The sequence below is a fragment of the Mycetomoellerius zeteki genome, unplaced genomic scaffold, assembly GCF_001594055.1.
Source record: "Mycetomoellerius zeteki isolate Tzet28-1 unplaced genomic scaffold, Tzet1.0 scaffold28, whole genome shotgun sequence".
NCBI classification, from domain to species: Eukaryota; Metazoa; Arthropoda; class Insecta; order Hymenoptera; family Formicidae; genus Mycetomoellerius; species Mycetomoellerius zeteki.
This window is the reverse complement of record NW_017257260.1, coordinates 234,698-252,455: the sequence shown is the minus strand read 5'-3', so window position 1 is coordinate 252,455 and position 17,758 is coordinate 234,698. Positions and strand designations below refer to the sequence as shown.

The window sequence follows — 17,758 nt, the reverse complement described above, 5'->3', positions numbered from 1 at the left end:
AGGACGTGGCATATGAAAACGTAACTCACTTCTTATGTCCTTTACGTTACGTTTTATGTATTGGCTATGTGTTGATGCAAGGCAAGGTTTTGACATAAGGTGACGTAAAGCATTATGGTATGGCCTGTCTACAATACACGTAGTAAGCTTGATTTAAGAAGTAAGAGTAAGAAATTGACCAATCACAGTCGAATGTGAGAAGAAAAACTGTGATTGGTCAATTTCTTACTCTTACTTCTTAAACCAAGCTTACTTCGCATATTGTAGACGACGCCTAATGTACGTGCGGTAGCCGGTAGCCCTTATGCCAATAATTTACACAACAAAAAAAACTTGCTTTTCGTGATTATACATTTTTGTTATGCATTGAACATGTAAATTATTCTGTATTAATATATAAGGTTGATTCATATAATATGTACAATGTACATTCGAGAGGATTTGTACATCAAGATGATACATATTTGTAAAGAATGTATAGGAATACAATATGCTCCAATTTCTTGTACACTGTATCTTTTTATATAATTTTTCAAGGACTTGTTCCTAATGTGAATATCAATAATGCATTAAGAAAAATTTAATCGCGCATCATTTATATTTTCGTGTATTAACACAATACACATTAATATAAAGTGAAATATAATGAAAAAATACTACATAAAGCTCTATTAGTTAAATAGTAATTCACTTCTTAATCTGACTAATGTGCCGTTTTTGCCCAATTATAATTTTAAGTATACACACAGCGCACACACACATACACCCATGTACGCGTATGAATGGTTACGTACATAAAAGATGTAATAATATATACAGAAAATGTAATATGCATACGTAAAGTTATACATAAAATATCTAAAAAGTGACGAGATTATTTACCTATGAATAGTTATATAAATATTTTTTATTTATTTAATTTTCTGCCACATTGTACTATTAAGTATTTGACAATCTTGCGTTTCGCAGATTTTCTCCGTGTTCAGATCCATTCTTGGAATGCCAACGTTTTGTGAACTTTGCAGTCCACTTCATCAGGGTGAAGAGCAGCCTGATACTGTATCATCTGTAAGTATCAGGCTGTTCCTCGCCCTGATGAAGTGGACTGCAAGGTTCACGAAACATTGGCATTCCAAGAATGGATCTGAACACGAAGAAAACCCGCGAAACGCAAGATTGTCATATAGGAAACACCCGTGGAAGTCTCAAGAATACTATTAAGTATTATTATTTTTGTGTATGTATATATATATATACATATATATATATATGCGTAATAGATATTTAATTGAAAATTCCTTTTATACGGCAAGAACGGTGCACACATACTTGTTTATTTACACGTACTTGTTTATTTAAATTTTTACCCCCTTTGTTCATACATTAAGAGAGAATTTATAATAATATAGTTTCTAATGTAATGGAACAGAAAACAATGATTATCTAAATACGCAAATTAATCTTGGAAATGAAGATAATTAGTTGTTTCTAATAAAAAGAAAATACACTATGTTAAGTTTTGGCTATGACATCATTTTTTATATCATAGTATGCGATTTATTTAAAAAAAAAACAATGCATAACTCTGTTTAAAATATTTTACCTTTTCTCAACCTTGCTTAGAGGCCAATAATTTGAATATCCCTCTCCATCTCCCTTCCCCTCCTCCGCTCTTGATCTTTTTCCAAACTCATCCCATTTCCTCTTTTCTTTTTTCTCTTTTCTTCATTTTGCTATGTTTTCTTTTTTTTCTCCTTTCTTCTACACTTATATAAGTTTTCTTTCCTTTTAGTTTTTGTCTTTTTTCCTTTTTTTTCACTGTTTTTCCATTGGTCCTCACTTTCACTTTTCTTTTTCTTCTCATTATTTTCTATTCTTATTTTTCTTCTTTTTTTCTTTCCTATTTCTTTTTCCTTCTCTCTTGCATCTTCCATTCTTAAATTTTTGTTCTTTTTCTCTTTTACATCGCTTGTATCTTTTTCCTAGGCCTTTTTTCCCTCTTTTTCTAAATAATCATATTGATAGAACAAAGCACTTTTATTTCTTATCCCGTTTGTTTGTAAATAAATATTTTACATATTGTTATTACTATAACTTCAAGATGTGTACACCCTTTTACTATATGAATATATCTATCTTAAGTGTGTTAATTGTTAATAATAAAGGGCGCTTTTCAGTTTGATAACATAAGTCGATACAAGTATCGTTCTGTCCTTATATTGTTACTCATGGAATGCAAAGAAAGATAGAACATTTGTATCGACTTGTGTAATGGAAAACATACAAAATTTTGATAAAGTGTGCAAAATTGCATTAATTTAAATTAGTACTACAAGCCAGCGCGCGCGCGCGCACGCACGCACACACACGCGCACGCACTCGCGCGCGCACACACACACACACACACACACACACACACACACACAGCATATTTAATATTTTTACGATAATCACATTGAAACTTATGAAATAATGAAACATCCAAACTGTTTTTCCTGTGGAAATATTAAATACTTATCTATTATATAATTACTATGAATAAGGGGAAAAATTATCGAACTAAAATAACGTTATGATATAAAGGCAACGAAAACAATTTTGTTCCTAACGAGTGTTAATCTCTTTAACTATTATAAATACGAGAAGCACCCTGCACTTACGGTCAAAGTTAGATGTTAAACTAATACATATACACTGCTCAAAAAAATATTATGGCATAGAAAAATTTTGGGCAAAAATTGGCCTGACTGACGATAATTTTACGAAAAATTATCGTAGGATATTTCTTTTCAAATTAAGGGGATGCTGGAGTGGCCAAATTGTCGGGACTTTGCAGATCGATATAAATCTTCGAATTTACTGAACGGAATCACAAAAATCTTTTTACAGGATTAAAGTAGACGCAAAATTTGGTAGTGCTGCAATAGACTTTATATTAAAATCGAAAAAAAAGTTCAAAACTTACATTTTTTTCAACTCGTAGAGCTGTCACCTGACGTAGATGTTTCCTTAATACAAGTTTTATAAAAAAAAATTAATATTGTGTGATATAGAGCTTCTCGTCAATTATTTTTATATACACATATATTTTCACATTTTCACGCTTTGACTATTTAATTTAAGTTTTTGATAATTGTAAATCCAACAATGTGATATAATTGTATAATGACGCTTATCGGATACATTTTGGCTGAGGTGAGTTTACCTATGTAACTAAAGACGATCGTACATTCTGACTACTAACTCTTTAATATATTTTAAGAGGTTAAATTTCCTCACACAATTCAGCCTTCCAACTGGTTGCGTCCGAGAGATTAATGCGTGGTCTACAATGAATATACTGTATCAGTATCAGGCTGCTCCTCGCCCTGATGAAGTGGACTGCAAAGTTCACGAAACGTTGGCATTCCAAGAATGGATTTGAACACGGAGAAAACCCGCGAAACGGATAACCTTCATACAGAAAGCACCCGTGGAAGCCTCAAGAAGATAGTATATATAATTACTATTAGATACGCATAATTTATTTCATCTTCATTTCATTTTAATTTTAATCAGGGGCCTAGACCGAAAGATTTTTTTGGTTCGGTTCCGATTCCGGTTCAATAAAATATCAAATAAATGTTCCGGTTTCAGTTTCGGTTATTTTTTACCAGTAAAGAAATCCGAAACCGTAAAAATTAACCGGTTTTTAACGGTTTTTTTCGGTCCTATTTACTTGGTTTTTTCTATTTATTTTTTAAATTTATCTTATTAAGAAGGGGGAGGGGGAGGAGAAAGAGAGAGCGTGTTTACCCGTTCAATCTAGAGAGCCTAGTCGAAGAGAGGCGTCAACTGATCGAGTGACTCTGAACAAAAATTACGTAAACATTATTTTAAGCAAGTTTCTCTTGGTCCTTTCTTAAAACTTATTTTATTCTTATAGATAGATCTCACTTATTTATACATAAAGTCTACATATGTATTCTTGAATTTCATGACTTGGAATAAATTTTTGCAACACGTTGGTAAGGAAGATCTAAATAAAAAAATGCTAGTATCTTAAAAAAAGTTTACATTAAATGTCTCGCGAACCCGCTAGATTTCTTATATCATATGAGGTGTTGGAAGTATTTGCATTCCGGTTGTTAAAAGAGCTGGCGATGGTGGTATACTGGATTGAACATTGGTGATTTCGATGAAGGACCAAAGATCAAGAACAAGGATAAAGATAAAAAATTAAGAACCGAAAAACCGTAAAATTTTATCAGTTCGGTTACGCTTTCGATATTATAAACTTTACAAAATTTGGGTACGATTTCGGTTTCAGTTCACTAAAAAAAAAGGGTTCTGAAACGATTTTCGGTTCCGATTTCGGTTTGGTCCGGGTCCCTGATTTTAATATTAATAATTTATGTTAAATATCTTACTGTTAATCATATTATACACATTATGAGGTACTCATTTAATAATTTCTTTTTCTAAAAGCTTTCAGTTTTTTTTTTATGTATTATTCTCAATATATTAATCACAATACATGTTCCCAAAAAATGATTCTGTATTGTAAATATCACAGAGAAAAATCGTATAATAAAATATAAATACAGTATCATTATGTATAAGTTCTAACAATAAGTTGTGTACAAATAAATTAATTTAATATTAATTTTTGAACTGTAAATTTTTATTATACATAGGAACACGTATCCTTCATTTGTTTGCAAATTACACTAATTCTAAAATATCTTCGATTTTACATCATTACCTGCTAATTCCTATTTTTATTTTGCTTCGAGAATTTTCATGTATTCAAGTAAATATATTCAAAATTCAAAATTACATGAAATATTGATATATATGTAGCACATTCTGCTCCCGAATTAATATCTAACAATTAGGATTAACAATGTGCAAAACTAATCGTTACAAATACTAAAACGTATAATTAACGCGTAATCATAAAAATTAAATCAAGCATTGAAATATTATAATAAAACTATGTAGAAAATTTTCAATAGAATAAATAAAAACGTAAAATTTATTTATTTACAATATAATAATATGTTTGTATATTTTTTAAATATTCATATCAAATATTTTCTGATACATTCAGCTGTACATCTGAATTGGGACAAAATCTCTTCCCTTTGGTTATGGAAATCCGAATTTATTCACTCTAGATTCACGGCATAATATAAAAGGAAATAAACTTTGCTAAATAAAATGCGGACGTTATGTAGGTTTTTCTATTTATAATATACAAATTTATGATTTAATGTTTTACTCTGATGAAGATTTAAAGCTGAAACGTACATACACAGTATCCCGAAATTCGTGACTCAAAATACTATTAATCCGGGAGGCTACGTGAAAAAAAATCATGACTATTTTATAAAAGTTAGTTTTTCTTTTTAATTTGATTATAGTAGGTAATTGCGTGTAAATGTCAGGATTTCCACGACCAACGCAATCGAGGCAATGTGGCCTCTTCCTTCCATCTTAATGAGCCGCGGATGTGTAGGAGCGTAGGTAATGTAAAATAATCTTATATAAGATCTTATATAAGGTCGAACGTGACTTAACTTCAATAAATTAATTAAGTAACTATTGGGCGATATTTCGCATTGCACGGCAGAGCGAGAAGTGTTCTCTCGATTGTACAAAGAAAGTGACGAGAGCCTGAGAGCATTATTGGAGACATCTAGAAACCTGAAACTCCACGAATATTCAAGAGTATTCCCCGAATTTGAGACACGTCACCTGCGAATGTGAGTCAGCGCGATTGTACTTGTATAATACAAAACAGTAGGATAAAAATCAAAATGCTAGAGTCAGCAGATCAGATGTTAGAAACTTTGGCGCCGGTAGTTCTTCAGACTCCGTCAAAAAAAGTAGTGTGACAAAAAGCATTTTCTAAAAGTTAAAAATTTATGTACGAATAGTTTTTACAATAAAATGTAGAAACAGTCCAGCGTCGGAACATGTCGCGTCAGCACTTAAAGATGTAAAAAAAAAAGATACAACATATCTATTTTATAAAATCTGAAATTTGATAGACTAAATTATTTAATAGGTACTATATACGACTTTCTGACGGGACTAACATCTCGTCAGACGTGATCAATTATATGCACAAATACATAAGATCCTGAAATACTAGGAATACCAATTCAAGGCGCGCACGCACACAGCCTAGAAAATATTAACGCGGTCTTGTTTTAAAGTGCGATCCACTTGGCGCTAAAAATGCTTCGAAGCTTTTGATTGACCAATCGGAAGAAAGAATCTTATTAATTGATCAATCAAAAAATGCTTCAAAGCATTTGTAGCATTAAGTGGACCGTAGCGTGCCCGTATTTTCCTTTTATTTATATATTAGACCTAATCTACAATTGAGTAAATATAGACATGAGGTTACGGGAGTAGTAATAGCAGTATATGTTATACATACAACATATTAATCTACAATTGAGTAAAGATATGTCGTAACTAGTAAGATTTTACGACAACCAATCAGAATATAATTTCGATAACAGCAGTATTGATTGTTTACCATGATGGATAGGACAAAGGCTGCGCTCGGAGAGACTGAGAGAAATAACGCTATTAGCGTTATTTTTGTTATTTTATCTTCATCTTTTGCTATTACATTATGAAATCGAATTTATAAATTTACTATATGCCTATTTAACTTAAAATTAACGACACATAATGGGCGAACACGTAACAGCACTCTGATTGGTTCACTCTTACGTTTTACACAGTCGAAGTCGTGAAAGATAAAGTTGAGTCATTTTTCACAACACACTTTACAATCGGTAGCAGGTTTTAAAACTGCGCTTCATAACATTTCACAATCGCTTACGTCTGCGTCAATTGTAGATCGGGCTTTAATGTTCTAACAAGTAACCGTCCGAAATATCAAACGCCGATTTTTCTCAAAATTTTTCAAGTTATGTCGGCAATCATTATCATATCCATGCTGCATATTATCCAGTATAGCCCGATCTACAATTTACATAAACATTGTTGTAGTTGTAATAATTGACCAATCACACTTGATTGGTGAATTTTTACAACTACGTTTACGCAATTTCAAGCTTACCCGACAAATCATTATCTGTTGCATCCCTATAGTCAATATCATGAAGCAAGATTTTACTATATGGAAATTTTATTGTACAATAAGTAAAAAGAATAAAAATGATAAAACTGTGTGCAGAAAAGGGAAACAACCACCGATGACCTTGACCTTGATATATGTTGTCATCGCTACCTTGAGTGACCTCCAACAGGTTTTAGCCGTCATTCATTATTCATTAACAAAAAAAGTTCGAAAAATGATGTCTTTTTTTATTATATAGAACAGAAATTTCCTGCTTTAAAATATATTTTATAACTTTCCACAGGAAGCGACTCTCACCCCACCTCTCCCCCTGCCAGGAAGGGTATAGAATAGTTTTTAATATTATATATAGCATAAATAAAATGTTATTTTTTCAAATTTTTTTTTGTTATTAACTTTTTAATGAATGACGAGCGATGGCTAAAACCTGTTGAAGGTCACTCGGGGTGATGAGCTTGACAACATATATCAAGGGGATCGATTGTGTATCTCGAAATGATGTGAAAATTACAAAAGTGAGCAAATTCATTAGAATATTCATAATTTAATTGGTCAATAACTAGTGAATTTGCTTACTTTTGTAATTTTCACCTCATTTCAAGATACAATCGACTCCCAGGTCAAGGTCATCGGCGGTTGCTCCCCTTTTCTACAGTTTTACCAAAAGAATAAAGCAAATATTATTATAAAAGAATGTTACAAGTGGTAAGACTTTTCTCATCAATAATTCCTAAAAAATAAAGACATACCAGAGCAGCACCTTGTTCGGCCCATTTTTTGTTTTTTTCCCTAAAAAAAAAAAAAAGAATACAATCTAACAGAAAAAAATGGAAAAATATTATTTTTTATTTATTATAAATTTACCAGAAAGAGGAGCCATACTTTCTGCCATCGACAGTAACAACAGAACAAAAGAGTTTATTCTCCTGCAGAGTATTATATACTGGCATTTTCTTACGATTTTCCTTAGTCCACATAAGTAATCTAGTCTTTGGCAGTTCCGAGTCTGTTATATAACTGTTCCTCAAAAAAGCACAGCGCATTAGAGAAACATCTTCCTCTTCATGAATTTTTCTTTTATGAGAAATACTATTGTTATCTTTATCAAGAATTCCCGGCATTACTTGAAAACGACCTAATAAACCTTTAGACCGGAACTCTTCACTTTTGGATCGGCAATAATCATCTAATCTCCACACTTTACTGAAAAAGTTCATTTAATAAGAATAAAAAAACAGCAAATAAGAAATAAAAAAGATAAAACATTCACCATATTTGTTCCAGTGTTTGTGCATTGAGAAATCTTTTGCCTAGAGGAGATTCCTGAAGTTCCCGTAGAATATTCTGTATGCAATATTTTGTATTAGAAGGTGAATTGTCGCAATTAACTGCATGCTTTAAATACGACTTTATAACACTTTCTATCGAAAGAGAACCTTCTTTACGAAATACCGAGCAATTCCACTCAGCAGCGCGAGCAAGCATTACGCTACTACAACCTGTTTCTTTTTTAAATCTGTGGAAATATGTTTTAACAAATTAAACGAAATCTTCTGATAGACATGCGCCAAAACGTTACCTAAATATATCGGAATGTTTTTGAATATCTTTAGATCCACCATTGGCAATAACTGGTATCGAAAGTCTAGCAGAGATTTGTTTGAGAACATGGTTGCGATTAGGATGCTGTGGTCTTTCCTCAATAGTACGACCATGGACAGCAATAGCTGCGATACCAGTGGAGGCAAGGGTATCGCAAAGTCGAAGAGTTTCCTCGAGATCAGGCAAAACGCGTATTTTGCAAGTAATCGGTATAGTCACTGTCCCGATCAGCTTTCGTAAAATATCGGTCGCTTTCTGTGGTTCGCGAAGAAGAGACGCACCCATTCCTCCGAGTATCGAAAATTTCTTTGGACAACCCATATTAATGTCTATGCCTGCAACGTCATTTTCTACCATACGAGCGACTTGAGCCGCTCTTGCTGGATCAGATGTACCAATTTGAAGAACAACATGCTCTCGTTCCCGAGAACAAGTGCGAAACACCACAGTACCATCTGTTTTATCGATATAATCAACAGTACCTAAGACATCTGTAAATAATGATATTAAGTAAATCTAACAATAAGATAATCAATAAGATTACATTCAATTATGTTACGTCGATAATTAGATCACGATCATAATCAGCAAAAGAAGACAAACGTATTATAGGTTGGATTAAAAAAAAAATACAATTTGAGAGATCTTTAGAGAAACAAAATCACTTAATTTTAATTAACAGAATTTGACACAAATGAAATGAAGATGATGGCTGCGTTCCGTTTTACGCATGATGTGCATAATGCGTCATTTATCCTTGTTTAACAATCGGTGAATAACAAAGATAAAAGATGCATCATGCACATCATGCGTGAAACGGAACGCAGTCGATGATTGCGATGCAATGCAATTAATTTAACTACAATTAATTATAGTGAATATGTATCGTCACACAGCTTCATATAGAAAAATAATTGATTGTGTCGGTGTAGGTTGCGTTCCATTTGGCACAATTTGGCACAATTTGGCGCAACTTGGCACTGACATGCAGCTCTTGGCTTCCAAAATTGCCAGTAATATTATAGAAAATCTATAATGCACATAAACTATAGATTTTCAGCGCTGACAGTAAATTTGGAACAACCATCGTGAACATCATTTGTTGTTGTTTAATATTTGATAAATAAGGATGAAATAATTCCAAGAATGTTGTGAGCGTCAAATGGAACGCAGCCGTAATAATGTATATAAATCTTGTGCATTTCATCTCATTCCAGTTAACCGAAAGAAGAGAGAATTGTTTACTTTACCGTTCTCTCGACGAATCGAACGAAGTAGTTTTCTGTCGATTAATTCCTCGGTGTAAACTATATCCGCGCCATAGTCCAAGGCGAGCAAACGCATGGGAAGGGTTCCAATGCGCACCATAGGCGCCAGGATGAGCTTGTTATTGTAATCGAGTCTCTTTCTCGTAATCGATTTTTCTTCCATGTTGGCAAATGTGCATGTGGAAGTTGTGATTCATTCGAGAATATAAATGTTTACTTCTTCTTTTTCTTTTAAGTGCCACTGAATCACATGTATGTACATACTTGATTATTTACAATACTCGTCTCATCATATCCCTCAACATTTGCCTAGTTTACATCGGCTGCGTTCAGCAGAACGTTTGTTTTGCAACTGTTGGAAGTTTCCTTCGCGCTGATTGGATCATACTTTTAGATCTAGAAGAATGGTCCTATCTCAGCAGACAATCATAAAACGGTTGCAAAACTGTTGAGTCTGCTGAACGCAGCTATTATTGGCTGCATTCAGCGGACTCAACAGTTGAGTGAGCGTTCGCTGCTATTGACGTATTCTTCTAGATCTAAAATTATGATTGGATGATCTAAAAGAATACACCAATAACAGCGAGCGCTCACTCAACTGTTGAGTCCGCTGAATGAGCCCATTGCCATCAGCGGTCCATTCTAGATGTCGATGCGACCGCTGCGACTTCTATTGTTGACCCCATATAAAGCTGGTTCTACATTGATCGCATCGCAGCGTCGCAAGCGTTGCGGTCCAATCAACGTCAAGCTAACTCGACTCTGATTGAACCGCAACGCTTGCGACATGCTTTCAGCGCTTCGACGCTGCGATGCAATCAATGTGGAACCAGCTTAATATAGAACCAGCTTAAGCCGCAAGTGGGATTGACACCGGTAATAATTTGGATGGAAAACAGGAAAATTCGATCGACCATTCTCGATTGGACGATCGTAAATTATTTGGAAAGGCAACGTTCGCGACGAGACAACGGTGATCATGGTGAGCGCGAGCAGTGTCGTAGCGCATCTCGTGAAATTGCTGGTGACTGCAATGTGTATGGGACATCTCGCTGAGCCCTACCGGGTGAAAGCCTTACCGATCACGTGGTCCTTGCGTGCCTTTCGAATCCTCTTCATGCATTCGATTCTGGGAATCTTCAGATTTGGTAAGATGAATACCTTTATGCCTTCAAATCTTGTTGCGTTTGCTCCTTTTCCAAAGACATCTTTTTTCTATCATATATTACAATCAGTCAACATGAAACCAAGTAATTAAAATTTTTCCTTTAATTTTACTTTGTTCTTATTTTATTTGTTATGATTGTCCTGATTTCTCTTTCAAATAAACCTGGAATGTTAACCGTAACTACTCAAATAATATTTATATTGCTGCGTTGCTATTTTTCCGATTCTAAATTTTCGAAATATTTTTCTTTTAACGTACCTATGCCTTTTCTCGACAATCTGCTTTTTTTTTTCTAAATCGCTATCCTCTTCGTTTAAGATACAATCACTTATAGGTATGGGCCACCTAAGATTCCATGTCATAACTTGAAGGGGGGGAGGGGTCACAATGAAGACTGATTGATACAAAGTGACACATAGTCGCATACAGTATTTAATTTTTGCGTCTAAATCAGGAATAGGAGAGGAAGATATTTGCTGCATTTATCAACGTTAAGGATTCATGGTAATTCATGCAAATTATTTGCTATCATTGGAACACGTGAGGAACTGCCATAAAAACATATTCTATTCTAGACTGGGTTTGTCTTAAATTCATCTTGAAGATTTTTACATTTCACTTACAAGGGAACCTCTCGAGGTGTCAAATTCTGATTTTAATGAAACTTTGTGAACTTGTAGCTTACATAAAGAGATGAATTTAGAAAATATCAGTTGCGGCTAAAAAACGGTTTGAAACTATTTGAGTTTTCGAGATATAACGGAAAAAGCTGAAAACCGCTGTACACATAAGGGGTGATTTCATCCCTTCAAATCGTTTTTTAGCCGCAACTGATATTTTCTAAATTCATCTCTTTATGTAAGCTACAAGTTCACAAAGTTTCATTAAAATCAGAATTTGACACCTCGAGAGATTCCCTTGTTAGTTATCCCATTAAAAGAATAGTGATATTTTTATAATTGTTTTTATATGACATTACTTTAATTTTTTTTTTTTTCGAGATAAGTAACTTCAGGTGGTAATATCAGGATCTCCGATCTATAGGTGCATCTAGAAGCACGACCGCTCACTGAGTGCTCAGTAAGCTCTTGTACCTGTTTGGTCTATATTTTTAGATCTAATGGAATATGCCAATCAGATGCAAAAGCTCACTGAACGTTCAGTTAATGGTCGTGCTTCTGGATGCACCCTATTGTATTATAATTACAAGATTTTATATACATCGGTAACTTGAAAGTTTATATCCTTGTGTACATTTAAAAGAATGTTTTAGCATATACAGCCACAATGATATTAGAGTTTTGTCTACTTAATGTGGGTTTTGATAGCACTATCTACTTATAATTACATATATAATATTATTTCTTACATGTTCCAACAACTAATATTTATAATAATTTATAATATGGTCATATGAGATCAAATTATATTTATATACATTATCTTTACACAATTATAACATTGAATCTTATATCATTTTGAAGTCTCTCTCTCTCTCTCTCTCTCTCTCTCTCTCTCTTTAACTTGAATGTATATATTTTTCTTATGTAATTCTTTATTTAATTATTTTAATGTTTCAGGAGTACCGTTTACTTCATCATCGACACCTACAGCAAGATGCTTTCGAAGTTTTTACGATTGGTTTTCCAGTGTCATTGAAATTGTTCCTTTGGCATTGCTGACATCTGGTATATTAAGCGCATATCAAATTGATGAAAAAATTCGTACGTTGTTATTGTTTCTTGGTACAATACCAGTATTTTTTCCACTGGCAATAAAACAGAAGGAAAGCCAGATTAGGAAACTGCGTTTCCTGACTAATATTACTGTCGTGCTGCAGATATTGGCGATAATGATACTTGGCTTAAAAAATGGCAATTACAATGTCATTAGTTTAGTCGCTTCTTATACTTTTGAACGTTTCTTTGTGGAAGAATTTTGTTATCGATACAGTATTCCATATACCGATTTGATGCAGTATTGCATATGCTTTGTGGAAGTTTTTACGGTATCAACGCTGAAGGAATTGTAAAAACAATATGAGATTTTAATTTACCTATTTGCCTATCGTCTATTTCAAGCAACTATTATTCAAAATTTAAGACTCCTGATTAGTTGTTGCGGCCACATTGTAATCGTGACGTCATAAGCAAGAAATTATATATTTAAATTTCTTGCATGCCATTCGTAAATAAAAAGAATTTGGATAAAGCAAAATAATGTGATCATTTTATCAAGTACTAGTAAAAGTGAATTTTGAAGCTATCATTATTCCTCTTAACAGTTAGTAAATAATCGTAATGTTTTTATATGTCTTTTACTGACGACTATTTACTGACTGTTAGAGAGGTAAGAGTAACTTTGGCCCATTTTTATAAGTACTTTAAAGCCATCACATTTTGTTTTATCTAAATTCTCTTTACAAATGGTATGTAAAAAATTCTATGTGTTATTTCTCGCTTATGACATCACATTCCAATATGACCGCGGCGCTGAAGTCAGAAGGCTTAACAAACTGATTATATTTGATACAAAGAATGTCAATTTTTAAGATAATATAAAAAAAAATCTACGCCTTTTTTTACAATATTAATCTTGCAACAATTGTTCGATAATAGCTGACACTGTAATATACATATAACATTGATTTTGCTATCAACTTGTAAATTAACAAATTTTAATAATGTTTATACTACATTTTCATATATATTTTACATGTGTCAGGAGGTACTGCCAATTTTCAAAATAAGATAATTATATTACACTCTTTAGCATATAGAGGGGTTATCTAAATAATTTAGCTGAATAACTCAAAAATAGAGCTCCGTAGGCTTATTTTAGACAGAAGTTGTATGGAGAGAACGATAAAAATCACTTTAAGATTTATTTTCCAAAATGTATTGCAAAGTGAAAAATTATGCAATTTGCGATATGCAATTACATATCTTGTTAAAAAAACAATTGTTTTTTGTTTATACATTAATTGATTCATCTCATTTTGTGCATGAAAGTATTAAAATATGGTTATAAAAAAAATTAATAATTTACGAGATATTTAATATTTCATGTCAAAGTATGCTAAAATAAAGCACAAGCTATACTAACTGATTTTTCTTATAACTAATATTTTTAACAAATGAAATGAAATCAGATTCCTCAATATTGTTCTTTAATGTGTAATATTTTTATATGCAAAATAACTAAAAAAATCATATTATGTAAAAAAGTCATAAGTTTATTTAAAAAATGATCTTCGTGTAACACTTTAAAAAACCGATTTTGTTTTTTTTTTTTACACAATTGATTTGCAATTATTTGTCCCTCTTTGGACTATACAACTTTTCTCTGAAACATTTTTACCTGCCGGAGTAAGTCTTCGAAATATTCAGCTGGACTGGTTAAAATGGGACACTATGTCCATATGTACGAAAACAATAAGTAGAAATTATTCAAGACTATTTCAAGGACGAAAGTATTTGGCGAGCTGTTTACAGAACTGGAAAAAGTACATAAATTCACACTGACATTAAAAAGCGAATGTAAAGTAATTGGGGGAAAGACGCCACACTTAAACCTTTATTCTTGAATAACTTCTTAATGTTATTGAATTAAGTTACGAAAAAATATTATTAATATTCTAGAGACCTTTCTTTATTTACACAAATTTATAAATTTAACGTTTAATATTCTGTATTATTGAAAAAAATTGATATATCATACTTTATAAAAGTGGCATTTTCCCCCTATATGTGTGGATAAGATGCCACTTCCTATGGGAGAAGATGTTACAAACAATGAAATAATGTGATGCAATATAAACTTGCATATTTTACTCATATATTTATCATCCACATGACCGCCAGGGAACACTGATTGAAAGCGTATATTATTTACCCGGTTTTACAGTAAGCATCGTAATACAGACTTTAGCTATTAACATACCAAATATTACAAAGAGCATGTTTCACGACTTACCTTTTTTCGTATTTCGTATAATCCTTTCCAATCGACATTAGCATATTCATCTAAGCCGATAATTGCGCAACTGTTTGCCACACATTTTTGCACAGTCAGTATGGTCAACGCGCGTTCTATGAAAAAACTAAATAAAGTGGCGTCTTCCCCCTTATGGCATCTTCCCTCGAATTACCTTATCTGTATCAGTTACACACGTTCTATTAGACACCAGCCAATCACAACGCTAGAAAAAAAACTCCTCAGGTCGTTAGGAAAGTCGCTGTGATTAGCAGTGAGCAATTGCAACAGTATGCAAGTTCCGCTCCTTTAAAAGTTAGTAGTGAATTTGGTTGGGCGCACTAGTGCACATTAAATTTACATAATTTACACAAGTCGACGTAAAGTAAAGATGTGTTTAATACAAATATAGAAACGGATTAAACCTCCTCAATAAATTTTATTCACTTTTTTGTGCTATTAGATAAAATACGTATTTTAAAATATTTACATTTTACTTTTACACTCAGGTTAAATCAGCGTACGGTTTTAGTATGCACCAGTGCATCCAATCGAATTCGCTGCAACATTCAGCTCTGATTGAATAGGCTTATTTTTATTATTTACAAGGGACCTATTCCGTTCAATTTTTCTTGAAATATGTTGTTAAACACAAAAATGTAAGAGATACATACTTTTTTAGTATCGGCCTAGACTTAGATTCAAAAGGTGAAACAATTCCTCAAAGCTAAAGCTTATATTTGATTCCTATCAATTATTAGCGAAACGGTAAGATTTACAGAAAAATGTTTTAGAGACAAAACTTTTATGATTTTTTAAATATTTATAACAGCGTATTTATAGATTTTTCAAAAATTCAATATTTTAAAAATACCTCATCCCCATTAATTTTGAAGAATTATTTTATTCCTTAAATCTGAGATTGGGCTGATATAAAAAAATACATATCTCTTAGATTTTTGTATTTTAACAACATATTTCAAGGAGAATCGAATTTCTGTAGGTCTGTAACTTTTGACGACAATTCGGTATCGTTATATTGTCGTTGCGTAGCCTTTTCACCATGTAAAATACCTGCGCAACGACATCCCTAGTTAGTAAAATTGTCGTTAAAAAGTTACAGAATAGACCTACTAGCCCCTGTATTTTGTAACTGTATTATGTAAAATATCTGTACAATTGTCGTTATGTGCTCGTAACGACAGTCGCGCAGATATTTTATATGATAAAAAAGCTGCGCAACTGTCGTTATGAACTCATAATGACTACATAACGCGTTACAGAATTCAACTGCTGGACAGTTATAACAGGAGTAAGGGTCAAAGCTAACATTGATATTTTATATTATGCTATCAATTATCAGCAAAACGATGAAATATTTCGGTTCGAATTGATTCCAGACAATTGTGACAGGTCCTTGTTAATAACATGTAATGTACAAAAATTATGTCCTTTTATTATTTTTTTATATTCATTTTAAAATAATAAAGTAATTTTTGTAGTAACAGTTTGATACATTTTGTACGATATAATTAAGTCTTAGTAAAAAGATACTAAACTTTCTGACACAATTAATGTAGCACAAAGAAATAATTCAGGGTGTGTATGTTGAATTTTTTAATTAATGGATATGTTAAAAAAAGACGTACTATAAATTGTGTATGGATTTAATTTGTACAGCCTTTTTTACTTATATAAGACTTATGTATATGGCAAGATGATAATTAATCGCCGGCCTATTTAAATAGTATATATATATATATATCTAATAGTTACACATACAAATAATTATAAGTATGATCTTTTTATAAGTAACGACTGATAGCGATTTCTGATTTTAATATTCAGATTTTAATATGCTTACGAAAGATAAACAATTATTACTTTGGTTTATCATTTAAATAGACATTTTTTGTCTAACTAGATATATTCATCTAAAAAAATCATCTATTCTACAGTAACAATACCATTAAAGTACAATTTTTCAGCAAATGATTGCTCCAGTTGTAAGACTTACGTATTGCAATTTATCTGTCTATCGGGATTAGAGATGTAAGCGAGGGAAAAACATTAGAATTTTACGGTAAAAAACTCGGAAAATAATGGTTTTTTTCCTTTGGCTTTGACAATCTTTTTACTCGGATATATTTTTTTTTTTTAGCATTCCACGATTTCGACGCTGTACCATTGCTCCAGAATTTAGTTTTTGCACTTAATACTCCGTAAGATTTCTGTGTAAAAATAATTATAAAAGTTAAAATACTGTATAATAATTAATATAATATAATACCGGTGGTTATAAATATACGTTACCTTTCACTATTATTTGAATGATATTTTATACTGTACTTCAATTTTAAAAGTTAAGTAAGTGATCCATACTGTCATTAATACAAGTAATACTTTACTAGACTAATTGACTGTTTATGTTGTATACTGTGATTGTAATTATACATATTCTAAATTTAAATTAGTGAGACAACAATAAAATTATAAAGACAAAAGTATTAAATAGCATCGAAATAACAAGAAAAATGTGAATTCTATTTCTTCTACATATTTAACACGAATTCTAAAAACGTTTTTTCATGAATTTTATGTAATTTGGTCAAAGATACCGTTTCTTACAGTAAAAAACTA

The 17,758-nt window shown here is 32.1% G+C and overlaps 2 protein-coding genes across 2 annotated transcripts; one reads left to right on the top strand and one right to left on the bottom strand.

Annotated features, from left to right (window-relative positions):
• Positions 1–7,740: 7,740 nt before the first annotated feature.
• Positions 7,741–10,287, bottom strand: Dus2 (Dihydrouridine synthase 2). The gene is made up of 5 exons (XM_018450351.1): positions 9,958–10,287; positions 8,685–9,198; positions 8,376–8,621; positions 7,970–8,308; positions 7,741–7,894 (listed from the first exon to the last, which is right to left on the bottom strand). The coding sequence occupies exons 1-5, from the start codon at positions 10,136–10,138 to the stop codon at positions 7,789–7,791; spliced, it is 1,386 nt and encodes a 461-aa protein (XP_018305853.1). The 5' UTR covers positions 10,139–10,287; the 3' UTR covers positions 7,741–7,788.
• A 491-nt stretch (positions 10,288–10,778) lies between these two features.
• Positions 10,779–13,266, top strand: LOC108724161 (uncharacterized). Its single transcript, XM_018450360.1, has 2 exons — positions 10,779–11,123; positions 12,724–13,266. The coding sequence occupies exons 1-2, from the start codon at positions 10,955–10,957 to the stop codon at positions 13,173–13,175; spliced, it is 621 nt and encodes a 206-aa protein (XP_018305862.1). The 5' UTR covers positions 10,779–10,954; the 3' UTR covers positions 13,176–13,266.
• Positions 13,267–17,758: the final 4,492 nt, after the last annotated feature.

Coding starts and splice junctions, on each gene's coding strand:
- Dus2 (XM_018450351.1), bottom strand. CDS start 10,138: ATGGAAGAAAAATCGATTACGAGAAAGAGACTCGATTACAATAACAAG. Junction 9,199..9,957: donor TTCGATTCGTCGAGAGAACG/GTAAAGTAAACA, acceptor CATTATTTACAG/ATGTCTTAGGTACTGTTGAT. Junction 8,309..8,375: donor CAAACACTGGAACAAATATG/GTGAATGTTTTA, acceptor GAACTTTTTCAG/TAAAGTGTGGAGATTAGATG.
- LOC108724161 (XM_018450360.1), top strand. CDS start 10,955: ATGGTGAGCGCGAGCAGTGTCGTAGCGCATCTCGTGAAATTGCTGGTG. Junction 11,124..12,723: donor TCTGGGAATCTTCAGATTTG/GTAAGATGAATA, acceptor TTAATGTTTCAG/GAGTACCGTTTACTTCATCA.